Source organism: Phacochoerus africanus, chromosome 2 (assembly GCF_016906955.1).
Source record: "Phacochoerus africanus isolate WHEZ1 chromosome 2, ROS_Pafr_v1, whole genome shotgun sequence".
Lineage (NCBI taxonomy): Eukaryota > Metazoa > Chordata > Mammalia > Artiodactyla > Suidae > Phacochoerus > Phacochoerus africanus.
Window position 1 is genome coordinate 140,514,960 of NC_062545.1, and position 26,453 is coordinate 140,541,412.

Here is a 26,453-nt window from a genome sequence, read left to right on the forward strand (position 1 = left end):
GCGTTCTTGGTGATTCCAGGAAGTGCTTGGTTTCTAAGAGAAGCCAGCTCAACACTCGCTGATTGATTATCAATTTCATCTAATAAACAGGAGTCCAAGCAGCTTATATAGAAATCATATAGCATTTGGGCTTTTAGAAGTTAGCCCACCAGAGAGATTAGAACTCAGAGAAAGGAGAGGGTTCTAGCAGGTCTCTGAGGCAGGTGGCTGATGGCTGGGGATAAACACAAAATATAGGTTTCCTGGCAACTGGGAGGCTGGGGGCAGTTAGCTGTCCACTAAACAAATGATCTTTATATTTGTAAAATTTCTGGGTATTGCTCCAATGTTAAAAGGAGACTCTCTGTCCAATGAAGCTCCAAATTCTTGGGTGGGGAGCTCTTTCTCCTTGAAGCCAGGAGGAGACAAGACCCCAAAGAGCAGGAGCTGTGACATCCCAGGCCCATGTCCAGCTCAGGTGGGGTCCCCATTATGGTGGTGTGGTGGCCTGGCCGTGTCCCCATCCCGGGCGTTTAGAAGGGCCAGGATTCTGGCTCACATCTAATGGAAGAGGATTCTGGCTCACATCTAATGGGCTGTCAGCAGGGTCAGGTGGGGGCTAAATGTTTAAGAAGCAATGTCGTAGACATGAGAGGGGTCCCTGCAGAGGGGTCACTGTCCCCTCTTCCCCCCATGGAGCAGGGGCGGTTCCACCAACAGGGTGGCTGCTCTATATCAGACACACAGACTCACGGCACAGCTGTCAGACCTCCGTGTCCCCACCCAGGGTTTTGCAACCACACAAGGATGAGGCCTAGGACTGAATGATTTGTTAGCGCTCGCTTGGGGAGATGCAGCCACCCGCCAGAACTGCATTTACCAGCAACCTTTGACCCCATCCACAGCTGTGGTCGGCAGGCTGAGGCTCACTGCAGCCAAGTCCCAGGCAAGCAGTGTGACCACTGCAGAAGGAAAGGACACAGCCTCCCTCCTTCAGCCCTTGAGGACTGGTTTTTGTCTTGTATTTCACAGACAGCTTAAAATTGTTATGGAAAAACATTTTATTAAACATAGTCAACTCACTTCCAATGAAATGATTAATTTCTCATTTACAGTGGTGTCCAATGTTTGTCTTCTGTTCTTTTTTTTTCTTTCAAACCAGCACCAAAAAGTAAAACAAAAATACCATGGGTACAGTACGTAATGTAAGTTAACTAGTGGAAAATATATACATTTGACTCTGAAATGAAGTAAAGAGAACAAAGCAATGATATTATTGCCATTGTGGGTCTTTCCCTGTGTCTAATATCAAGCCATGGTCAACTGAGAAGGTTTCATTTGCACCAATGAAAATAGCACCATAAGATCGTGAGACTGTGGTTAGTAACACATGTGTGCAACCAAAAAGGTACAGTACTTGAGTGACAGTCCAGGGTATTGTTAACAATAAGGAAATGTCACTGTTGTAATGACAGGGGTTCACTGTCTTCTGTACAAAGTGGAACAAGAATGCTAGGATGGCTTCACTGAAATCAGTCATTGCTTGCGCCGTGAAGAGAAGTCAGGGCTGGTGAACTTCAGAACAATGGTACCAGCATAAGCTAAAGGCACTCAGAAAGACCTGCACTTTGGGGAACCAAGGGGATATCTAACTGATGGCAGAATCATTCATTTGCATTCAGAGGGTGCGAGGCTCTTGCCAGGAGCATCCAGCTGACAGCCGAGGTGGCCAGCCAGTGGGGAGATTCAGAGACACTGAGTGTTTGCCCACCTGGGGTGGGCCCCATGGTTCCCAGGCAGTCGAGCAAGCGAAGCCACCCTGGTTCTGCTTCTCAGCCCCAGAGGCTGAGAACTTTCTGCCCATTTGTGGGAAAGAACAGCTTCTCTGAGGCTGAGAGGAAACTGACTCCCCAGCTCCCCAGGAATTTGAGGAGCTCTGGGGAGTCTGCAGGGAGGACAGCGTTTTGCACAGGCCCTGGGTAGCTGCTGGAGGTCACTGGCATCCTGGTGGGCTGCCCCATCCTGGCACCCTCTGGGGTCCACAGAGCACCTGGGATGCTTTCTCAACATTTCTCAAGGATTCAAGTGGATTGGAAGCGGTTCCTTGCCAGCCTGACCACTTCTCTGCCTCTGGAGTAGTAGCTAAACCACAAACTAAAAAGCCCATTAGACAGACTTGAGATGGCAGGGAGGTTTTTTGGTTTGCTTGTTTTCCTGTCTTTCTGATTTAAGCTGACCCTATAGTTGTGACATTAAAAACACACACACAGATACACAAACACAGCACCAATAAATCGAGAAACGCTTGGAGATGATCCCGTGGAGATTAGCTTAAGTGAGAGCCCCTCTGAAATAAGGGAGGAGAGGGTGGGTTTCTCATGGTGAAGTCCTTGAACGCAAGCACCCATCAAACACCCATCCGGCTGCTCAGCAAAGCAAACCTCCCGGGGCATGTCAGGTCCCCTCCCCACTAGCGACCAGGCGGGAAGGGTCCCACCATCTTCTGTGCTTTCACAGGGGCCTCTTGTCATCTCCCTGGGTTCCAGAGAGGCACAGCTCTGTTTGGAGGGGCAAGGGGACTGTAGGAGGCAAGGCCCTCCTTCATGGTTTGCTGAGTGTCATTCTTGCCCTACTAAGATGGGACAATAATGACAGCATGGCAATGACAAGCACTGTGATGCCTGGGCTATGTGAAGACTCGGTGGGTGTGCGGCGATGCTGGCTGGGGGCTCCTCCCCGCATCCTGACACCAGGCTGAGTGGCCCTGGAGGAAACCTACCCTGTGCCAGGGCGAGGCGACAGGGCCCGAGCCTGAGAACCAACGTGGACTAGATGGCCACTTGGTGGTGGCAGCAGTGGTGGCTGATGGGAAGCCATCTGTAAGGTGCAAAGCTCTATGAAGTACTGGCTAGAGTAGGGGTCCCAGATGCAGAGGGGGTCAAGGCTGCCCTGAGCTCACCTCTATGCCAGGAAGCAACCTCAAGGCCAAAATTAGCATGGGCTTCGTTTCACAGCACCTTGAAGAGAGGCTCTTCTGTTTCCCTGTGTAGTGGGGGACAGCAGAGAGCTGAAGATTAGATGCCTCCCAAACCCAAGCCCTTCTGGAATATTCTCCCCCAGGCAGGTGGTGTGTAGAGCCACAGGGCCCCAGTATCCTTGCTGGTTCACAGACTCAATCCCTCAGGGACAAGACTTCCACGGAAAGGCCAGGGATCCAGGAACCACGATCTCTGACGCAGGCAGCAGGGCCCCGGCAGCCCGGCCCTGTCCGCACAAACCTTTGGCAGAGGCTCCCTGACATCTGTCCTTCCATCCGGGCTGTCACCGGCTTTCAGAATAAAGCCTGTTTTAAAGTAAAACGTTTCCTTTTTTTGGCTTTTCCCCCCCATAGTACATCAAGCACTGGGAATTCGAACATCAGAGGAAAGTCAAGACAGAGGCACCCAGTGACATCTCTCTTGACCATCGTCTGTCGGAGGGTCCCCCTTGAGGTACGTGGAACCTTAGACACTACAACTATTTTGTGACTCACGCCTACTTTTTCCTTACCATAGAAAGCCATCCAGTGGCTGTTAACAATATATTAAGTATAAAAAGCACTAAGCAAATGTCAAGTCCATTCTCAAGTTCTAGGCAGCTGGATTCCTGGGACAGCCTCCTGGGTGAGCGGGTGTGCTTTGGGGTCGGGGTAGGGGGTCCTGGCCGCAGGGCTGGTATGTTCTCGGGGTAGGGGTGGGCTTTCAACGAGCCGTGTCGTCAGGAGTCAGAGCTCGTGTCCAAGTGTCGCGGGACCACTGGGCCGCGTGTCATGAGCTTGGTGGTGGCGGCAGTGGTGGCTGTTGGCGCATCTTGTTTGCGTAGAAGTCCCTGCATGTCTGGCAGCAGCGCTGGTACCATCGCATATCCTGGCAGAGGTTCTTTTCTCGGATGACCCTGCAATACACTGTCCACTGGTCCCGTGTGCATTTGTAGGTCAGGGCGGCTAAGGGGAGAGTGGAGAGAGGAAGCCCAGTGGTTATGGGTGGTATGGGGATATCACTGTGCACACACAGATGGCCTGTGGTCTGACACACTCGGGGCCACCCTTGCCCACATGCACACTGGAGCTCGCACAGAGTGGGGAAACCACGCCCTGGCCAGGGCCACCATGGGTGTGGCTTTCTTCTACAAGAGACACATCCTGGCCGATCTGGCTGTCTCCTCGGGGCGAGGGCATGTCCCCCTGCTTCTGAGCTAAGTCATTTTATGGCAGAGGACATCATCTGTTGGCATTTATAAATCAGAATGGCACAGGGCTGTGGACGCCAAAGGGCCCACAAGCAAGTGGCTTGAATCTCCTTTGGGGTCTTGGTCATGCAGAGAGATGATCTGGTCTGAGGGAGGTCTCTGGAGGGTACCAAGGAGGCTTGTGCATGCCACAGCCTGAGGTACACCTCTGCAAGCTCAGAGACACCACCCCCCAACTGTGAAGCTGCTTAGAAATCCCCTTCAGGATGGTGCCATTCCAGCCTTAGAGAAAGGGGCTTGGCGTGGGAAAATGTTCCCTGGGGATTTCTATTTGGAAAAGTGGAAACTCTGCTTAATGGAACTATCAGATTGGTGCTAAACCCTCTTCTTGGGGATGTGGCCTGGGAAAGGGCCGGGCTTGGAGCACTCAGGGCCAAACTGCTCACACCAAAGGTTCCTGCTAATTGGAGACTCCAACTTATTAACACATCTATTTTCTTCTCAAGCATCAGCTTAAGGAGCACCCTATGCATACATCACCAAAATTTCATGAACAGGGAGTTCCCGTGTAGCTCAGCAGTTAATAAACCCGACTTGTATCCATGAGGATGCAGGTTTGACCCCTGGTCTAGCTCAGTGGCTTAAGGATCCGTTTTTGTCCTGAGCTGTGGTGTAGGTCACAGATGTGGCTCGAATCTGGTATTGATGTGGCTGTGGCATAGGCTAGCGGCTGCAACACCGGTTTGAACTCTGGCCTGGGAACTTCCATATGCTGCAGGGCTGGCCAAAAAAAGCAAAAAAAATTTCATGAATAACACCCCCAGATCCTTCATTTCCCAAAGCAAACACCTTCCTTTGCCTCCTTCATGTGCAGGACCTGAAAACATATGAGGAACATTTCCCCGTGTTCCCCATTTGTTGGCAGAGGGGCTCAAGTGTTTGAGACTGCAGCTAACAAATGTCTTTTTCATGGCGAGGAATAAAATTCCATCTCTGAATCCTCAGATCTTCTACAGAACTGACAAATGCTGGCCTCTCCAGAACTCACATAAGGCCCGAGGAGGGGGCTTTCTGGCTTATGGAACCCCCACTGCCTGTGGGAACCAGCACCCGCCAGAGGTCGGGGGCCTGCAGAGGCACTCACCTAGGCGAGGGGAGGTGATCGTGTTCACGTTGATCTTGTCATTGCAGACTTCTTGGTGGCACTGTTTGTAGGCTGCCGGCTTAGAGAGGGCGGGGCACTCATTGCCATGGCGCCCTGTGACCTTGTGCATGCACTGGACCACACGGGACTGCAGGCCCTTCCCACAGGTTGACGAGCACTGCCAGAGAAAGGGATGGCTGAGCTGGGGACCTAAGCCAGGCCGAGGGGCTTTGAGGAAGGCCCCACACCCCAGCACCCCTGGATCTGGCCCCCTGCATGTCATTCCTAAGTGCTTGAAATAACTGTAGGACAAAAGGGCTTGGCTGCCTACCAGTTCTGGATGGAAGTCTGTTCCAAGATGTTGACGATACTACATGTCTGTATCCCCTCCAACATTTCTATGTTGAAGCCCCTAGCCCCCAGTGGGATGGGATTTGGAGGTGGGTCCTTTGGAAGGTAACTGGGTTTAAATGAGGTTGCAAGGGTGGGGCCCCCATGAAGAGGTTAGTTTCCTTATAAAAAGAGGAGGAGAAATCAGAGCTCTGTTTTTCCACTATTCAGAGGACATGTGAGAAGGTGGCCATCTGCAAGCCAGGAAGTGGTCTCTCACCGAGAACGAAATCTGACAGCACCTTGACCTTGGACTTCTCAGCCTCCAGAACTATGAGCGATAAACATCTTGTTTAAGCCACCCAGACTGTGGGATTTTGTTACAGCAGCGTGAGCTGACAAAGACACAGGACCATTGCTGAAATGTTTATTTATGTGGTTGCATTTCATCTTCCACTCTCTCACCCCTGTTCCAAATAACATCTGGGCTTTGAACTTCTTCAGAAAGTGTGCAGCATGGTTCCTGGGGGTAGAGAAGAGCCCAATAATGATGGGGCTGAATTTCCACAAGCCTGGAGGGTTGGGGCTCAGAATTAATTCAAGTTAAATAAAATGAAGAGTGTAATCTTTCGGCACAACGGCCTCATGGACTAATGCTGTGGCTAACCATTTTAATTTAGACACCAAATCCCTAGTTCTTGGCATCTTCAGCATCTACAGACCTGGGTTTGCTAAAAGTCAAGCCAGTGGGGTTCAGGAGACCATCCAACGTTCCCAATGAATGGCCCTGCAGGACTTTTACTATGTTCTGCTCTCCTGCTCTCCTTCCTGTTCCTCTTTACCCTCCTTTAAAGTGTTTGTCAGGGAACCTGCCAGGTATCCGGCCCTATCCTGACCCTATCCTGCTTGCCAGCTCCTCCACCCTTGCTTGTCTCCTGGGGGCCCTTGGAACCATCCCTCCATGAAGTTGGTCTCCTCCCAGGCAGGCAGCCAGGTCCACACGTGTGCTCTCTCCAGCTGCAGTCCCATAGCACGCACACAACCCATGATTTACGGGGTTCTGAGAGCGCTCTGCAAAAGTGTAATAAAGCAAAGGCTGCAGGTGCCGGAGCCCAGCTGGAGTTAACACTGGCACCTCGGGGTGGAGAGAGGGAAGCGGGGCCTGTCCTCTGAATGGCACATGTGGTGAGGACGCTGGTGCTGTCTGGATCACGTGCCTCCCCATCTCCTCCCCAGGGTCTGACCGTGGCCTATGCTTGGAGAAGGGCCTCCCCTGGGAGTCTGTGAGGGGTCACTTGGCCCAGGCTCGGTCGGAGTCTGTGGCATGACTGTCTGTGAGAAGTGGCCACCATCTGTGCTCCCAAAGGGGCTTTTGTGCCTCAGGTGAATTCCTCGGCTTTCTAGTCTGACAAGCAGGATCACTTTTTTTTTTTTTTTTTTTTTAACTTTAAGTGGATAAAGAGCTCAGAAGTCATGGTGCTCTGATGGGGCCCAGTCTTTTCAAATCACAAAAAAGGTAGGAAATCTGCAAGCCCCCCCCTCCCCAACCTGTGGGCCCTGCTGTGTTCAAACCAGAACTGGCTCTCCCTGACAGGCATGGAGGTGGACCTTGCTCCATATCCCTTCTTCTGGATAAATCAATCAAGGGCTGCTCACAGCCTTGGGAATAACACACATTTCTGGGGTCTACCTCAGACCTCGAGTTTGGACTGGACTGTATGAAAGTCTGAGGGGTCCTGAGGTGGAAAGAGGAGGTCACGTTAGGAGGTTCCCACCAACAGGAGACATGGAACATGGGACAGGTGCCATGGCAACGTGACCTCTGCCTGGAGGGTGTCTCAAAAGGGATCTGGCCTCAGCCCGGGATCTGTAGCATGGGGTTACCTGACAAGGTTTAAAATTTTTTTAATATTTTTTTTTTATTAAAGTATAGTTGATTTACAATGTTTCTTCAATTCCTGTTTTTCAGCAAAGTGACCCAATCATATACAGTTCGTAGGGAGGGCCCTATTGCCCATCTATACCAAATATAAGAGTTTGCATCCCAAAACCCTGAACTGCCCATCCATCCCATTCCCTCCCCCTCCCCCTAGGAACCAAGCTTTTAGAATTTTGATGTTCCAGACCAATCAATCAGTCTCTCTGGGGAGGCACAGGGCATTGGTGTTTTTCAAAGCTCTCCAGGTGACTGAACAGGCAGCCAAAGCTGAGAACCTCTGACCTAGGCTGAACTTCTTCCCAGTGTCCTGCACAGGGTGTGAAGAGCTCTCTTTTCTGAGGCAGCTGAGACTTTACACAACATCCACCTACAACCCTGACTGCTGAGCTTATACACAGGTAACAGGTGTGCTTGAATATAGGGGTGAAGGCTTTCACTTAAAATTATTATTGGAAAGAATAAGTTGCCTTGTATTTAAGTAACAACAAAACCTCTCAGAGTTCTGGGCAAATAACCTCAGTTATTTGTAGCAAGATCACCTGGGGGTAGAAAAAAAAAAGGAGGCAAAGAAATGTAACTGTCTTCTCTTGGAAGTAGGGCTTCATAACCATATATGAGGGAGGATGGTGTAGGAATTGTTTAAAGATCACTTGAAAAGTAATCGGGGGACAACACTGTAAATCAACTACACTTCAATAAAAGTTTAAAAAATGAAAAAAAGAAAAAGGAATCTGGGGAGTAGTTATACCCAGAAGGCTGGAAATCCACACCAACAGCATGAGTGAAAGAAAGGGCCCCAAGAGTCCTAATGCAGTGCAAAATCCCATGAACACAGAGCAAAATCTTGCCAATGCAAAGTCATACAAAGGCAGAGTAAGGTCACACCAGTGTGGATTAAGGTCATGCCAATGCAGAGCAATGTCACACAAACTTGGAGCCAAGGTCATGCCCATGTAGAGCAAAGTTATGCCACAGCTTATGAGGGAATAGCCAATGAAAGAAGCAATACAGATCAAAAAAGGCCGAATCTCAGTGAACTGGGATGGCAGTGCCCTGGCGCATTGTGGCAAACTGAACAGGGGGCTCCAAAAGTGGAGTGAGTGATGACGAAGACGGACACTGCAAATGTTAGGTTACGCCTTTCAAAACTGCTTATATTCAACCATTTTTGACCCTGCATACACAGCAATTTCATTAGGTTCAACTTATAATATGCTAAAGACCAAAAACAGCAATGTTTCTAAATTAAAACATACTATACAACCTTAAAAATGAATGTAGAACTACATGAATAAGTTACATATTTAAGTAGATATTTGACTAGTCCACCTACACTACTGAAGACTTTTCTTTCTTCTTCTTCTTCTTCTTCTTTTTTTTTTTTTTTCTGCTTTTTTAGGGCCACACCCATAGCATATGGAAGTTCCCAGGCTAGGGGTCGAATTGTAGTTTCAGCTACTGCTTACACCACAGCCACAGCAATGTGAGATCCAAGCTGCCTCTGTGACCTGCACAACTCACAGCAACACTGGATCCTTAACCCACTAAGTGAGGCCAAGGATCGAACCTGCATCCTCATGGATACTGGTTGGATTCGTTTCCACTGCATCATAATGGGAACCTCCATTGAAGACTTTTCTATCTAAACTGGTTGTAAAAAAATTTTTAAAAACCCTGCTCCCTGGGAAAGTATGCATGTGGGGCCTTCTTTCTGTGACTGCTGGGCACTTGGGGTAGAAAGGGCTGAATCTGCTGCTCTACAGACACCACCGGCCCTTGTCTTCCCTTCTTGACTGTGTTCACTGGCACCACCTGCTGTTGGGGACACACCAGGAGGGAGAGTGGGGGGTCCTCTTGGTCCTCCTTGGAGAAGGGGTGTATCCGGGGTGGGGCACCTGTGGGGTTTTGATTCCCCAGGAAACTCTGCCCAGGCTAACAGACCACAGGCTAAGGACTTGGGACTATGCCCATCTTGCTCCCACAACTGCCCATCCCCCCAGCACTCAGACCCTGCAGTTGGTGCAGGTGTTGTTTATGTGAACATCCAGGCAAGGGTTCAATCCTATGGGTCTCCTAAAACCAAATGCAAAATTGACACATTCTCTGTTGGGAAAGAATCAATGACCATCATACAACTCAAGAGTCTGGGATGAATCCCACCTCTGAAAGCTCTTAGTCTTGTTTAACTTGCTCTGGGGCCAGGTTGGGGCAGGGGGAGAGCATACACGACACACTCCAGCCTGTGCGGGCAGTGTGTCCATGCTGTCTGTGGGTTCACCTGTAGGATTCCAGAACAGTGCGGAACATTCCACAACTATCCTAAGGGGCTGACCTTGGCCACTGAGCTGGATGGGGCTCAGTGTTCTGCCCAGGGTCCCAGAGTTGGTGATGGGCAGGGGAGAGACAGGAGCTGTGCCATCCCAGTGGTCAAATTCCATCTTCTTGTATGAATTAGAGGTTGCACTGGATGGAGCTTCTGTGGGGGGCCAGGAATAACAAACCAAGTCATTGCTCCACTCTACCATTTCTTCATTATCTTTCCTTGCTCAGCTTACTGGGTTTTAATTTTCCAGTCTATAAAAAGATCTGTCCCATGAGATCACAGATGCTGTCTCCAGAGTTCTTCCAGAGAGACTCATGCATCTGTTTTCATGGCTTTCTAGCACCTCTGTGAGGCAGGGCTGGGCCGGGGGAGAAGCAGGGCTGACCTGAAGATTTCCGAGACCCTGGAGATTCTATCCCTCCTGGCAACTGGGGTTAGTCCTTGCTAAATTGTAGCTGGAGTCCTGGGGGCTGCGGTGTGCACAGCTCTGGGCTGAGAATGGCTTGTGGTTATATGGAGGAGCTGATGAGAATGTTGAAGGTTTGCTTGGCCAACTGGAAAGGGTCTCTGAGCCCCACAGAGGTTGCTTCAGAGCATTAGAGGAGGAGACGAGCAGCTTCCAGGGTTACACACAGAAACCATCCTATTTGTGTTCAGTACCCAGGTGTGTGTGTACCTACAGAAAAGTCTGCAGAAAAGACAATGCGCCGAAAAAATTTTACCATGCTCCCATCTGGTTTGTGGACTAGTTTTTCTCTGTGTCTTCCTAAGTAAGATAGAATTACCTAGGTAATTAGAGATAAATGTGGAGAATTCCCCAATGATCTTTTGGTGCAGCTGCCACCTTCCATGCCTGCTACATTTTCATTTGAACTGAGGTGGCGCCCAGCCTGCCCTGGCCTAAGATCTGTGAATAATCCCCACCTCCACCCCCACTCCAGGCCAGAATTTCACATGGGACTGTGCAGTGGGGGCAGGACAGGCCTATCAGAATGCTTCACCATCCCCCTCACTAGTTGCATGACCTCAGGCAAGTTATTGAAACATATTATATGAGCCCCAGCTTCTTTATCTGGGGCTTGAGGATAATAAAACCTTCCTTGCAGGATGCTTTCCACGATTAGAGACAGCTTAGGGCAGGTGCTGAGCAGGCAGTCCGGGACGGAGTGGGCCCTAGACAGACATCGATATTATTATTAACAACAGCAAGCGTAGGGCCAAGAGCAGAGAGCTGACGGGGGTGGGGGTGGGGTCCCAGGGGCCCAGGAAGTTGCCTCGAGTCCCCTGGCCAGCTCAACTCTCCCTGGGCCACCATGCTGTCACCAAGCCTCACAAGCAGGTGTGGACATCCACCTTTGCCTGGCCGCCAGCACTGATCTGGTGGCTCAGCCAGATAACATCTGGGAGCACAGTTAGAGGTGAATTTGGCCTGAACATACATGCAATACCAGAGGGGCTGGTGGGTTGCATCCTCCTGTAACCTGAGCTCGTTACATCAAGGGTAACACAGGCACAGAAGAGGAATCTCACCTCTGTTGGCCTCCCCTTCATTAAACAGTGAGGAGACTACAGCATCTCCTGATAATGCCGAATGAGCCCCAAGCATCACTGCGAAACCATTTTCCAGGCTTTTAAAATCCTAGCAAACAGATCTGGTCTTGTTTGAAGCACTCTGTCACGGTTGGATAGTTTTTTCCAAGCCCTCATGACATTAACATTTAATGTGGCTCCTGGGGACTCAGGAAACCGGGACAAAAACAGAGCAGTAATAAATCTGCCAGAAAAGCTCCCTGCCAGACGGCCTGGAGTAAGGGCAGCTCCGCACGCCCCCTCTGCAGCTGCACATCACACTCTGACCTGCCTCCCACTCTGTGGGTGGTGATGATGGTTGAGGGGTGGGGGGCAGCAGTACCTGCTGCCTGCCTGCTGGTGCTGGGCACCGGACTCAACTCGTTCCCACGAGTGGCCAACAGCTGCTGTGGCCAGGGCAGTGCTCAGAACACAGTAGGTGCAGAGTAAATGTGCACCCATGGCAGGAACAGTGTCTGCGGGGCACAGCACCGCTTGAGTGTGAGGCTGAGAGTGTCCCTGTGACTCTTCCCAGGGCCACACACCCCCGTCCACCACGGCAGGGAGGGACCTGGCCTCTGTCAGCACGTGGCGCTCCATCCTGATGACATGCTTCACCAGGGCCTGGACCCCCGCCTCATCACTTCTCCCAGCTGTACAATCACGCTATAAATGACACCAGATCCCAAAGGGATGGCTTGAGAATTAGCTAAAGGAAGTTGTAAAAATCTCGGGGAAGAGGAAAACGCGACAGGCACGTTTAATACACACACAAGCTCTGGTTCCTACTGAGTGGAGGATGGTTGGGAACTCCCTGCACAGATGCTGCAGTGAGCAGCAGACCAGGTTCAAGATGAACCTTCACTGCACACTCTGCCCACTCCATCCTCTGAGGGGCCAGCCGGCCTCAGGGAGGGGGAGGGGCAGGACGGGGCAGCACAGCAGGACGTCGAGAGTCTGGGGGGAGAATTCCCTTATAGTAACTGAGAGGCCCTGGGCTAGTGAAATGTCTAAAGTTCTGCAAAAGCATTTTTGACAGATACACCCCTCCCCTGCCCCCAGACTTGGCATGAGCCATGCAAACTTAGGAAGCTGCTGAAACCTGAAATAGTAGGTTTAAACAATAATGAAAATCCTCACAGTCTTTATTCCAGCCTTGAAACTGGAAATGCTTTCTTTCTTCTTCTTCTTCTTTTTTCTTTTCAGGGCTGCACCCACAGCATATGAAAGTTCCCAGGCTAGGGGTTGAATCAGAGACACCACAGCTTGTGGCAACCCTGGATCCCTAACCCACTGAGTGAGGCCAGGGATCGAACCTGCATCCTCATGGATCCTAGTCGGGTTCTTAACCCACTCATTGAGCGACAATGGGAACTCCTGGAAATGCTTTCTTAGAGACACACATACACACCTTCCCCCTCCAACGCATACTCCCTTTCAAGCTGTTTTTCCCTCCTATCTTTTACGTTAGCTTCAGGTTTCTCTCAGTCTCTGTGAATTTGCAGCTTAGTGACCTACAGGTTCTGGTTGGGATGTTATAGTTACGGAACCAGAAGGGCTGGTGATCCCAGGAGCTCTTAATTCTGGTTCCAGAGGCTGCCTGGAGCACAGAGGGGACTGCCTCACCACTTGACCCTGGGCAGGAGCTGTAACTCCTGCTTTGGTAACTTAGCTTTCCTGGCTCATTGGTGGTGACTGCTGGCAAGACCCTCCACCCCTGTGACAGAAGGACAGCCTAGGTGCCCAGCAAGTGCTGCAGAACTGTCTCCTGCCCCGAGCCAGGCTGTCAGCACGTGGGGGCCCCAGGTCAGGGCATGTGCTGCTTCATAGGGTCCAAACCACATTCAAGGAGTTCATCTCCTAAGACATAAATATTTTACAGCCTATACAAGAAATGCGATTCTCATAGGAGATAAGAGAGCTGCAACTACAGTGGATAAGGAGCGTGAAGACGACGATGATAAAAATGAGCACCCACTGGGCATGTCTAGCCTGAGAACCTCCATATACCGCAGGTGCGGCCCTAAAAGACAAAAACACCAAAAAACAAAACCATAAACAAAAAAAACCCCTGTGTATAAGTGGACCTGTGCAGTTCAGACCTGCGCTGTACAAGGGTCAACTGCACTTAGGTCCCTTCTAGGCAGGAGCCTCTCCTGGCAGTTTCCGGCGACCCTACTGCTCTACAACAAGTTTTTTCCTCTCAGCTGAGCAGGTGTGGGCCCAGGACTTTTCTCGACCTCCGTGACCCAGTGGCTGACTCTGTCTACCTACCCAAAGTGCTCCACACCAAGGGGGTACCTGCTCCCTCTCCCTCCTGCCCCTTCCCAGAAAGGCCCTGAGGTTTAATGACCCTCTTTTCACTGCTGCGCACACTCCTGAGACTAATACCGAATGGAAGACATGATCATCCTGTCTTCGCTCAGAGTGCTGGCTGCCTGCACCGCATGGCTTCGCACATCCCAGGAAAAGGCCCTGGGGTCCCTAGTGCCTCTTAGGTTTGCTCCTTGGTGCCCAAGTCTCTTTTAATAAGGACTCAACTTTTTATTTCACAAATATGGGAAGACAATGTGCATGCTCCCCTACAGAGATGACAGATTAATACTATAGTGCAAATGACATACAAAGCCGTTGCGAGAGCAGGTTTTTATTGCTGGGTTGGAGAGAGAGTCGGTCAAGACTTGCTCTTACAATCAGCTTATGCCTATGATGCTTAGAGCTGCACAGTTCAGCTCCTTCCTGTTTCAAATTAGAAATCTAAGCCTCTGACATTATTATGTATCCGAAGGAAAGGTAGGTTAAGTGCCAGAAAGCAGGGACCAGGCTTCTAGCCCTGCCATTTTTCTAGTTGTGTGACCTTGAAAAAAAAGCTACATCATTCTGAGCCTCAGTTTTTTCACCTGTAAAAGGGGGATAGGGTCAAATGAGAGAAAGTGAGCGAAAGTGCTTTGTAAATTTTAAAGCCCCAGGTGAACGTCAGGGCCACTGTCACTGACCCCAAGAAAAATAGCATCTCTTCCCATGATCACTCCCATTTGGGACCGCATTCATACCTGCCCAGTGGGATTCAATGTGGCCTAGTCCGTAGCACCCTGCCTGTCTGTATCTAGGCTGGGTCACTGTCCACTCTTGAACCTCCAGGGCCCAGCACAGGTTGGCCCAGAACAGGAGCTCAGGGTAATGCTGGTTAAACCACAGTGACTTGGCTGCAGGCCTACAGCAAGTGGGGGCCCCACCTGGGCTAGCTTCGCAGGGTTGAGGGAGGGGTCGATCCTCACCAAAGCCAGTGCAGGCTTCAGCAGTGTTGCTGGGCTGAAGAGCTTTCTGGAACAAGCCTCCCTCATGACACAGGGTATGCTCATTTCTAAGGCCATGGAACTCAAGCCCCCATCTCTGTGCCCGCAACACAGGACGGCCTCACAGCTGTCCTGGGAATGCGCCAACACAGCCGTGTAGGAGTGAAAAGCCCTCCCTGGCTTTTTCCCAGGGCCCTGCAGCTACAGCTACTTGCCGATGGCTCCACTGGACCTCCAAAGGCCTCGGGAAATGCTGGGGCTCAGGTGTGGGGACACAACAGGGTCTGACAGGTCTTGCAAGTCAGGCCAGCCCCCTTCCAGGGGACCTCCACTGGCACCAGGAAGTCCATGGCCACTTTGATCTTTTCGTTCGAAGGGAACATCATACTCTAAAGACGGCGAGCCAATGGCTTTCTTTACCAGCTACTATCATCTCTCTGGAATAATTTGTTTCTAATTAGAAACATCCCATCATTTCAGTGGTGATTGATGCCTCTGGTCTTGAAACTGAAACATCTCAACTTTTGATCAAAAGTCACACTATTCCATAAGGAGGTGCAATTTCCTCCTCCCCCGGTTCCAGTCACATTTCCCTCTCCTTCCCCCCACCCCAGGTTGAAAGCATGGGCCCAGCATCTAGTGGGAGAAAACAATGATTCATACAGATCTGGAAAGAGCTAATACCCCAGGAGGGCAGACAGCTGCAGGACATTTTCCAAACAGAACTGAGCAGTAATAATGCCCTTGGCAGGGTTGGGAATGTGAAGCTGGTGTTTCTCGGATGGGAGCCTGGTTAGGATTCAGCCATCTGCTGAGGTTGGGGGTGGGGGGACGGGCTCCAAATCCTCTTGGTGAGCCTGACCAAGTTTCTGGGTGCTGTTTCAGGCTTCCGCACCCAGCTAAAGGAGGGGATGGGTGCCGGCCCCTTCTCGAGAGGGGTGATTGGTCCTTCTCACTTCTGGAAGTGCAGGACAGCACCCGTGGTGTGTCCTTGGAATGGCCTATCCATCACCTTTCTAGAGACAGGCTTAATCTTTCTCAATAGCACCTTGGGATCAAGTGACGGGAGATTGCTTGGAAGACGCCAAAGCTTTCAGACCCATGGATGATCTGATGGCCCTCAGATTTCTACTTTCCTTTGGAGCAACTTTTTTTGCTGCCTTCAAAGCCTGGCCTGTGGGAGACTTGAATGCTGGTTACAGGAGGGTTACCCACAGCAATGGATTTAAAAGGGCACTGACCCCAATTGCATGACAAGGGGACAGCAAAAATAATACATCAATCAGAAAGCAAATCCAGCCTGAATTACAAGTGAAAATGTCAGGGGAAGATCCATTGCATGGAATCCACTTCCACTGTCTGGTCACCAGGTGAGGACAAGGGCCCCACAGGATCTACATCCTCCCCACCTCCTCAGAGCAGGCACAGGGATAAGCAATGAGCAGATTTCTATAACTCTACTGATGTGTGTGTGCATGTGTGTGTGCATGTGTACACGCCAGCCCTCCCAGTGATGGCAGCTGCGGAAGGGACCAGTGATGAGGCGAACAGTTGCAGTGGAGGCCTCGGTCCAGTTCTACGCAATGTGCCCCAGCCCCACCAACCCTTAGTCCCGGTATACACACACACAGGCGTCCTCAGGGTCCCTGCAGTTCCTGGCCTGGAAGAACGAGCTGGCCCCAGGTCTTTGCTCTGGCTAGACTTGCTGGGTGTGGGGAGCAGCTGGCACTAGTCTAGGCCCAGTGCTTGTCCCAAAAGCCAGATGCACATTAATTGGATGCCACTGGGTGCCAGCCCTGGACAGCTGCCCAGATCTCTACATTCCCTTGGGGTTTCCTGTTCTTATTGCCTGGGATGGCCGACCAAGCTGGCAGTGGCAAAAAGCAGGCACCGTGGCCTTCCGACACCTCATTGCCCCCAGGGCTGGGAGGTGCTATGTTCATGGCCTGGCTAGGAAGAGGAAGGCCAGCTAAACCTCTATTTTCCTGAAAACCAGGCCCGGTGGGCTGTGTGTCGGGTGGGGAGTTTGCAGGACCATGAGCCCATGACCTCGGCTGAGGAGGGGCCAAGTGCTGTACTGTGCTCCTCTGGTACTATTCATACTTGTCCTTTGATGTTCTGCTGCTCCCAGGACCAAGAAGGTCACAGCACTCAAGAAAATGAAAGTGTCCACCTGGTCCTCAAAACCAGAACATTTGGGCTGGAGAAATAGATGCAATGCCCACCTGTAGGGCTCAGAGCCACATTCTCTGCATCGGGGTTCAGAAACTTGGACTCAGCCAGAGAGGTGTGGCCCAGGTGGACAACCTCTCTGAGCTTCTAAAGACCCTGCAGGGGAGGGCTGGTGCCAGGGGGCACCTCAAAGAAGAAACGAAGCTGGGTCCCCAGACCCTGAGGTATGTATAGCCCAGGCCCAAGCTGACGCCTCCTCGCCTGTGTTTCCTGCCCAAGGACACTTGTGACCACGGGAGTCACCCTTTGGTCGGACAGCCTGCATTGAGCATGTGACTCAAAGACCCTTGTAATTCCCCAGCTATAATGACAGACTTATTCTAATCCATACCTGGATGTGTGGAGTCCAGACAATGTTACTCTGCCTGTCCAGCAGGTAAATTCAAGAGCAAAGTGGCTGGGGAGATGTGCCAACCCCTGCTGGGCCCCAGGTTGCAAAGGCCACATGAGGATGTAGGCTGTGTCGCCAGATTTCCAGGCGAAACTTTCCCATCTTTAAATGCTAGCAATGAATTCCAGACTGTTTAAGACAGTGCACAGGGCAGGCAACACCAGAGGCTCTGAGGCCACCAGTTTGCAGCCTTGGAGAGCGGATATCAAGAGAAGCAATTAGGGAGCTTCCAGTTGCTGAGATCGAAAGGAAACAAACACACTCTAGGCTCTTGCTGGGAATTTTCATCATAAAATCAGACTTAGAAATTGAACAGTGTTTAGGAAAAGGCTCTAGAAGACCTATTGGACATTTCTCATAGATGGCAATGGTACTTAACCTCAGGTATCAGTCAAGGATGTCAGGTGAATGAATAAAAGGAGAGTTGACTAGCAAAGAACTTCTACTTTCCTGTTTAACTCTCCTGCCCCCAGGTTTTGGGAGATGGCTGGTTCTCTCTCTCAGCCCAAAGGCCCTGTCTGCATCCTCCAGGCCCTCACCCAAGGGTCCTAAAGGGCTGTTTGTCTACCATCCCCACTGCATCTGCCTGTGGACAGGCTCCCACACGTTTCTGAGGCTCTCTTGATAGCTGGGGGTGGGGGTGGGGGACAGCAAGCCCAATGCAGGATGTACTCGGATCACAGACTGGCACCCAGAGCACCCGTTTCCTGCATTGGGGACATTCAGTGCCCTTCTGAAGGCACACTGTGAAGTCACTGGTAGGTGCCCGAGCTGGGAGAGAAAGTGGGATGGCTTGCAGAGACTAGGACCACCAGGTCACATTGGGGTCCACGGGAGAGCAGAATCCCTGTGTCCTGAGTCACTGTGTTGCCAGGGTGGATAGAAGCACACCACATGCACTGCACTCACCTTAGACCAGCCCCCGGTTTTCCACTCGTAGCAGCCGGAGTAGTCCTCGCAGGCCTCCTCGGCTCTTGGTCTCCTGGACGCATCGCATTTTCCTTGTGAGTTGGTGCATGTCACAGTTCGTTTCCGTGTCCCTTTCCCGCAGTTGGCAGAACACTGAAAGACACCATTTGGAAACTGAATCCAGGGCAATCTGGTTAAGCCCATCAACATCTATGACGTGCCTACCAAGTACCAAACCCAGTGCCGAGGAGGCAAGGATAAGGATGCTATGGTTCTGTCCTCTAAAAGCTCCTGAGCTTCTTGTGTCTTCTGTGCATGATCCCAGGTGGCCTCCAGGTATGTGTGCTCTGCCTGGGCCAGCCTGGGGCAAAGGCGCCACTTTGTGGTGGTGGGGGGAAGGGAAGAAGAGATGGAAAAGCAAAGCCACGGCTGACTCTCAGCGAAGGCAGCTGGTGAGCCCTGCAGTGCACTTCAATGATGGTTTTAATGTGAATGCCAAGAATAGGAACAGGGTGACATCCCCTGTGCTCTTTACTTTCTGGGAAACACAGCAAGAGATGGTATAGGGAGGGGACCCGAGTAGGGTCTGAGAGGTCCAGGTTCCCACACCCTCAGGCAGCAACATCCAAGGAAGCTATGATGAGAGACATAGGGGTGACAGGGCATCAACATGGCAGACCTGGGGAGCACGCCTGGATTGTCTCTGGGCTGGGATGGATGGTGGCTGGCTGGCAAGAGTGAGTGCTGCCCCACCTCAAAACAAAGCACGAGGAAGAGTGGACCCATGACCTTGGAAGGACATGACTGACTTGGCCAGCAAGCAGAGGTGACATGGCCTGGGAACGCAGGGAGCCTGCCCTCTCATTGGCCATGTGCCGATGTCCAAACCCCCCACGCAAGCAGAGATGGCGGGCTGAAGGCTGGATGTACAAACGCAAAGACACGAGGGCCAGGCTGCTGAGGAGACACTGAGGGGGATTTCCTCACAACCAGTGGGTCCCAGAGCTCCCACTGGGGCTGTCCATTAGCCACACAAGCAGAGCCCCCCAAACTCTAACTTCTGTTTTTATACAGGTTTACCAAAAGTATAGTGATACTTTTGGGAAGCGATAGCAGTGATTTTCTGGAGGTACCACAAACTCAACTTTTAAAAAGTTCCACTATGGGAGTTCCCCTTGTGGTGCAGTGGGTTAAGAATCTCATGCAGGAGTTCGGATCACTGCAGAGGTGCAGGTTTAATCCCTGGCCCTGGTGCAGTGGGTTAAGGGAGCCGGCATTACCACAGCTGTAGCATAGTTTGAGGCTGTGGCTTGGATTCAATCCCTGGCCCAGGAACTTCCATAGGTTTCGGGTGCAGCCATTAAAAGAAGAAAAAAAAAAAAAAGTTCCACCATGTCCACTGAAAAGATACACACAAAGGACAAATGTCATTTTTTGTTTGTTTGTTTTTTTTTGCTTTTTAGGCCATACCTGCGGCATATGGAGGTTCCCAGGCTAGGGGTCAAATCGGAGCTACAGTTGCCAGCTTATGCCACTGCCACAGCCGCAGGATCCGAGCTGCATCTGTGATCTACACCACAGCTCATGACAACACCAGATCCTTAACTCCCTGAGCAAGGCCAGGGATTGAACCCACCACCTCATGGTTCCTAGTTGGATTCATTTCTGCTGTGTCACGACGGGAACTCCAAATGTCATTCTTTATATTTATTTTTAAAAATTCTCTCAAAATGTTATCTGGCTTTATTTTTCCTATGTATTGGACCTGGCTCTCCATCTGAAGGTCCCATCCTTCTTTTTTTTTTTTTTTTTTGAGACAAACGTATAATGATTTGTTTGAGAAGAAATACAGATGCTTCAAGCCGGTTGTGTTATCACCTGAGGGGAATTGGGAGAGCACATGTACTGATCTTGGGTATAGGTCAGTCCTTGGCAAGCTTCAGCCACAAGGCCTTCCCTGAACAGGATGGCTGGGGCCCAGAGGGCGGCTGCACATACCCCTGGCTTACTGTGTTGAAGGGCCATATTTCTGACTCTCTGTGTGGCAGTGCTTTCAGACCACTCCATCAACTCCATTCTCAAATATACCTCAAAGGCTCCTCCTTGGCACCAGCACCCATACCACTGACTCCTGCAACTGGGGGCCTACTCACCTGAGTTCTTGGTGGCCTTTCTCTACTCTGTGCTCCTTGTCTCTTTCCTTGCATTTCAAACACTCAATATTTAACCTGGTTCTTGACCTAGCCCTGGCTTGGCCCTTTTTGACCAGCAGCCCATTGGCTAGAAACCTTCAGCCTTCACCAAGGGCAGTGCCGCAGGCTGGGGTCGCCTCGGAAGGGAACTTGGTGGGCGATGGTCAGCTTCTTTCTTGTCTGCTGACCCAGGGATGGGAACAGCAGTCAAGGACAGGAGAGCATCAATGCCTTTTGCTTTGTCTCAAGATTTGTTTCTCATTCTAATGAACTTGGGAAGAAGCTGGGGCGGAGGTGCTAAAATGATCACCCTGCTGGCTGAACAGAGGCAGCTCATCAATAAAAACTCTCCCACGAGAAACTGAAACCTGCTTGTTTCCAGAAGAAATGTTAGAGGGGCTTCAGCGTGTGGTGGAGTGGTAGGAATACCAGTTTTGTGAGCATCTCATGGGAGAATGATTTGATTCCAAGTGAAGTGTTTAGAAAGAAGCATTCTGCTCCAGGCTGGGCTGAGCTAAAGTTATACAGAACTATTTCAGGATTAGGATCAGGTAACACACAGACACGGGAATAGAGATACAGGAATATTTATCTAAATCCCGTTCCCATTGGCTCATATTTTCCAGAACTGTGCTCTTCAATATTCTAATGATTATTGATTATGTCAGGCTTGTTTATTTTAGTTTGGAGGCATTTTTTTTCCTGCTTAGAAAGAGTCCCATAAGTGGAAAATTCATGGTTTGGATCTGATTAATAAATTAATAAAGCTTGTTTGGATTAAGAGCCAGGTGATCAGAGCCCTAAGGCTCATGGCAAGGGAGAAAAACTGCACACCTGCCCCTCCCACGCCAACAAGTATCCCCTTCCCTGAAAGTCCACTGAATATTCAACTTATTAATCTAGGTACATGTCGAGAAAAGAAAAATCCAAAAAAAATTTAAATTCTCTCCTTTTCCTAAAATATATCAAAGGGTAGGCTGAAAACTCTTGTCTCTAAACAGGTACATGTCAAGATCTGTCTAAAAAGTAAACTCAGTTTTAGAGCAGCCAAGAGCAGACTTTTCGTTCATTAAAAATGGGCTTCATACTTCCTTATTTAAAATAATTCCAACTGTTTGGCAATAAAAAGGAACTTTAAAAATATTTTCCACACTGAAGAGCGTCTTGGATTTAGCCTTTCTGACTTTCCTAGAACATGTTTGATGGAGGACCAGGCAAGCTTGCTCTTTATTCAGCTCTTTTTTTTTTTTTTTTTTTATAGCCAAACAATCACAATCATTAATGCAAACTCAATGCAAAGCCTTCAAGGATGATATTACCAAAGATAAGATATTTCCAGGATCAGTCTTCAAAGTTAAAACTTAAGGCTTAATTGACCTCTTTCCAAAATGTTTTATGGCAGGAGATTTGTAATTCTGACTCACGCACTAAAAGCTGTAGCTCCCAACATCCGCTGCCTCTGGCAATCAACATAGACTGACAAGGGGTTGAAGGAAGCCTTTGAAACCACCTTTCCAGCCTGACCACACCCCAGTTCCAACTTGCAGCTACCTATGTTTCCACCTACCTACCTGCCTACCTGTTTCTTATCCATCCATCCATCCATCTATATTTACATGAGAATTTTTCCTAGGAAATGATATCAAACAGTACTGTGCTATATACTACCAAGAACATGTACATTGGAGTTCCCATTGCAGCTCATCAGAAACGAATCCGACTAGTATCCATGAGGATGTGGATTTGATCCCTGGCCTCACTCAGTGGGTTAGGGATCTGGCATTGCCATGAGCTGTGGTGTAGGTCGCAGACACAGCTTGAATACTGCTGTGGCTGTGGTGTAGGCTGGCAGCTGTAGCTCTGATTTGACCCCTAGCCTGGGAGCTTCCATATGCCTCAGGTGTAGTCCTAAAAAGCAAAAGCAAAAACGAAAACAAAACAAAACAAACACAAAAACACTAAAACGTGTACATTATAAAGACACATTACCCATGTTTTTCAGGCCATGTTGAGATTGCAGATGGAATTTAAGATGTGAGTGAGAATACAGCTTAGAGATGCCCTGGGGACCGGCGAGGACTGGGCTGTGTGGGGATGTGTCATGAGCGCCATGGAGGGAGAGGTACCATGGGGGAGGGCCTGTGGACAAGGCCCCAAGGCCCTGGTGGTGGATTAGGCCCTGATGGTGGGCTCAGCCCTGGTGAGAGCCCAGGCATCCACCTGTGACCACTCGATGCCACTCACCTGTGACCACTCGGACGCCTCCCAGATGGACAGACAGTCCTGGCCTTCGCAGCTCTGCACTGGCGATGGCCGTGGGACCGGGCAGTAGAGGGGCCGAGTGGCGACGTGTGTGCCGTTCTGCAGCTGGTACACGCAGGTCACTTCCCGATGCTGGATACCTTTCTCACAGGTGGCTGAGCAGGGGCTCCATGGGCCTGCCACCCACCTGCCAAGAAAGAGAAACAACAGTGAGAGAACAAAGGGCCATGGAATCATGGGCCTGCTGCAAGAGAGAGGGAGACAAACTCAGCTTTGCAACTGATAGAATTCCAGAATATCCGAGCAAAATGTCAGAATGGTCTGAGTTGAGTGATTCAATAGCCTACTCAGCACAGATATCTCCCTGCACCCCCTGCCCCTGCCTCCACCCCATCCCAATGGCAGACTGAGTTATTGTCCCTTCGTATCCCTCCTGTTGTCTTGTGATGCACGCTGCTCAATGGAGTGTGAGTGGTCATGAAGCTGGTCACATCTGGCAGAAGCTGAGTGTGAGAATGTGGCTTGTCTCTCACTCTTTCTGTTTCGTGCCCTCTGCCGTGAGAACAGTGGCAGGCAACACTCTGACAGCTGAGCTCTGTAGCAATGACCCTGGTGTATGCTAGAGATAAGGGGGGTTGTTTGGACCATGAACGAAAGCTGACTGGTGCAGCTCTCACCGAGGATACCCCAGTCCCAGCTTGAACACACCAGGACTCCCTCCTTTCCAAGGGGTGGAGGGCCCTCCTGAGTGGGGACTGTCACTCTTAAGTGACATATGGGCCCTGGGAAGACTAAGCAGTGGAGGCCATGAGTTTAAAATCAATTAAAACACTGCCTACCTGCCTAATATTTCATGGATTCCAGTTCTGTTGGGTCTTGGATGGCCTTAGGGTGTTGGAAAGAAGCTTGACAATTTGGGAACTGTGATTTTTCAGGACACAAATGGGGCTTTGAAGGCCCTTTAAGAGACTCTCTCTCCAGCTCTGGTCCCTGGATGAGTCTCAGTTAACTCAGCCTGAGTTACTCCCACTCCCAAGAGCTCACTACATGACAAAGCAGTGCTGACTGGATGGCTGGCCAGCTCTGATAATCACTCCATTCCTACCTGAGTCAAAATAGTCCTAAATCCAGAGATCCTATTGTGGCTTAGTGGGTTAAGAACCAGACTAGTATCCATGAGGATGAGGGTTTGTTCCCTGGCCTTGCTCAGTGGGTTAAGGATCTGGTGTTGCCACTCGGATATGGGGTAGCTGTGGCTGTGGCATAGGCTGGTGGCTGCAGCTCCAATTCAACCCCTAGCCTGGGAACTTCCATATGCCACAGGTTCTTTCCTAAAGAGAAACACACACACACACACACTCCTAAATCCAGCCTGAAACCAGATCTGATGAGGCCGTCCCACTGTTTAGGAATATCTGAGGTGTTTTCCTGCTGGCAGATCCTTGGAGGGGGGCTGGGTGGTGCTGGTTCCAGCCTCCCTGTGCACCCAGCCATCCCCACCCCGTGCGCTCACTGAGGGCATCCCTCGTGTCAGGCACAGTTCTTGGTTCTGGTGATGGGCCAATGAACAAGACAGACTCTGCCCCTGAGACTCACTCTTCTAATGGGGGGTAGACAGTATACTGGTAACAATATAGAGCAGAATAGAACATACCGAAATGTATGCACAGATAACATATTATATATCCTGTGTGCATAGAGAATACGCATGGTAGTGGGTGCCCTAGGGAAAAGTAAAGTGGCTCAGGGCAGACAAGAGAGGAGGTGAGGGCTGATCGCTAGTTGATCTGAGGTGGCAGGATAGCCTGACATTTGGGCAGCATATGGAGGGACATGAGGCCTGAGCCCTGTGTTCTCTGGGAGAAGATGCTCAGGACAAGGGCACGGCAGGGGCCAAGGCGCTGCTGGAGGAGTATGCTGGCAGGGCCAAGGGCAAGCAAGCATGGGAGGCAGCAGGGCAAGGTTAGGCAGGGCCTGGCTCGCTGTGTGGCTCTTGCTTGAATAAGATGCAGCCCTGGAAGATCTGGAGAGAGGAGGACCTGCCTTCCAGGGCACTTGGTTCTACACAGCTACCTGCCTATAAGGGTTAGGGGCGCTGCATGGAGAGCAGGGCTACCATGATGGTCCAGGTGGGAGGAAAGGGGGGCTTGCAGCAGCTGAGGGTGGTGGAGGGTGTCAGACTAAATGTTGAGAAGATGGAGCTACCCGGCCCCTGCCTCCATCCCCACATGGTTCCTCCTCGTCCCTCAGGGCAAGCTCAGGCCACCTTGTCTAGAACGCATTTCCAGTCCCCTTGGCAGAGCTCACCACTCTGTCCTTCATGGCCCAGGGACTAACTCCAGTGAGCTTCCTCTTATCAGATCCCTTGCTTTTTCTTCAGGGAAGGAGATACACACAGTGCTGGCCTTGGGGTATGAGGACAAGTAACACACTGCCTGCAAATTGCTGACAGAGAGCCTGGTGCACCTAAGCCACATATAACATAACTTCTTGTCATTATTCTGTATTTCCTGGTAGGATATAGAGACTTCCAGATAGTAGGACACTGCCCCTTATCACTACCTGACAATTGCCTAACCACCGCGGAGAGAATTGAACCAATTTCTATCCCTTTCTCCCTGTCCTGGTCTTTGGAGGACAGTGAATACCCTCTTGACTATGTGAAGATAGCTCCTTTGTTTCCCTTTTAAGTTTTCTCTTCTCTTGACTGAAATAATTTGCAGATTCTCAATGCCCTGTAATTCTCTAATCAGTTACTCCTATTCTTAAAATGGACTGACTTGTCCAGGACAGATTGGCCTGGATGTGTTCTGAAAGTAGCAAGAGAGAATGTGATGGTTTTTCTCTTTAAGTGGGGACTTGTTTTCATTAATGCTGTCCAACTGCACAACAAAATTTTCTTTTTTAAAAGTAACCACATTGTACCTCTTTAAGTGCCTACTCTGATTTTCTCCCTTATGAACTGACTCTTAGGCAGATCTCCTTTGTCCTGACCTTCTATAATTGCCTCTGTGAATAGAAATGTAGGTTTTAGGTTGAGATCTATTTAATGTTACTGTGCTGACCCCAACTGTGAAAAGAGCTTAGAGTCCTGCTCCTATCTTTTGTGTTTGCTATGCTTCCCAGAGCTGATACCAGGAAGTGGGACATCTATGTCATACTCATGGGACTGTCACTGTCCTGGGTGTGTGTGCCAAGGGCCAGAGGTGCCAGCATCTCCGTTCTGGGCCACACAACCAGAGCAAGTGCTCTAGGGAATGTGGGTGCTGACTCTATTCACACCGAGGTCACATTCAGGCCACCTGGGGGGACAGAAACTGCTGACAGAAGCCTGCTTCGGCAATAACTCCAGCCCCACCCCACCCTCGGAAAAATCAGGTCCATAGGGGTCAGATCTGGGAGGGACTGCCAGCCCTCCCCAGTCTTCACTCCTTTGCCTCTGGTGTGCTGTAATTTGAAGCAGGATGACAGAATGGAAAAGAACCCAGGCATCCTTCCCCCTCTTTCTGGAAGAAACCTCAGACCATCCCGCCTGAAACGTGTGATGAGCCGCTTACAGGAGGGCTCTGTGGCCCGAGTGCACACACTGAAGGCTATCAGAGCTACTTTTCAGCTGGACCTTTTTTGCTTCTGAACTTCAAGAATACCTTGGTGAGGTAT

General features: G+C 50.5%; 1 protein-coding gene across 4 annotated transcripts in view; it reads right to left on the bottom strand.

Moving 5' to 3' along the window:
• Nucleotides 1-1,021: 1,021 nt before the first annotated feature.
• Nucleotides 1,022-26,453, bottom strand: part of ADAMTS17 (ADAM metallopeptidase with thrombospondin type 1 motif 17) — a 385,992-nt gene continuing 360,560 nt past the window's right edge. For all 4 annotated transcript variants that reach the window (XM_047766837.1, XM_047766834.1, XM_047766835.1 and 1 more), the window contains 4 exons: nucleotides 22,776-22,980; nucleotides 18,340-18,492; nucleotides 5,351-5,528; nucleotides 1,022-3,961 (listed from right to left, as the gene is read on the bottom strand). In XM_047766837.1, coding sequence (XP_047622793.1) covers nucleotides 3,786-3,961; nucleotides 5,351-5,528; nucleotides 18,340-18,492; nucleotides 22,776-22,980 — 712 coding nt within the window. In that variant the 3' untranslated portion in view covers nucleotides 1,022-3,785. The remainder of the gene's footprint in view (nucleotides 3,962-5,350; nucleotides 5,529-18,339; nucleotides 18,493-22,775; nucleotides 22,981-26,453) is intronic.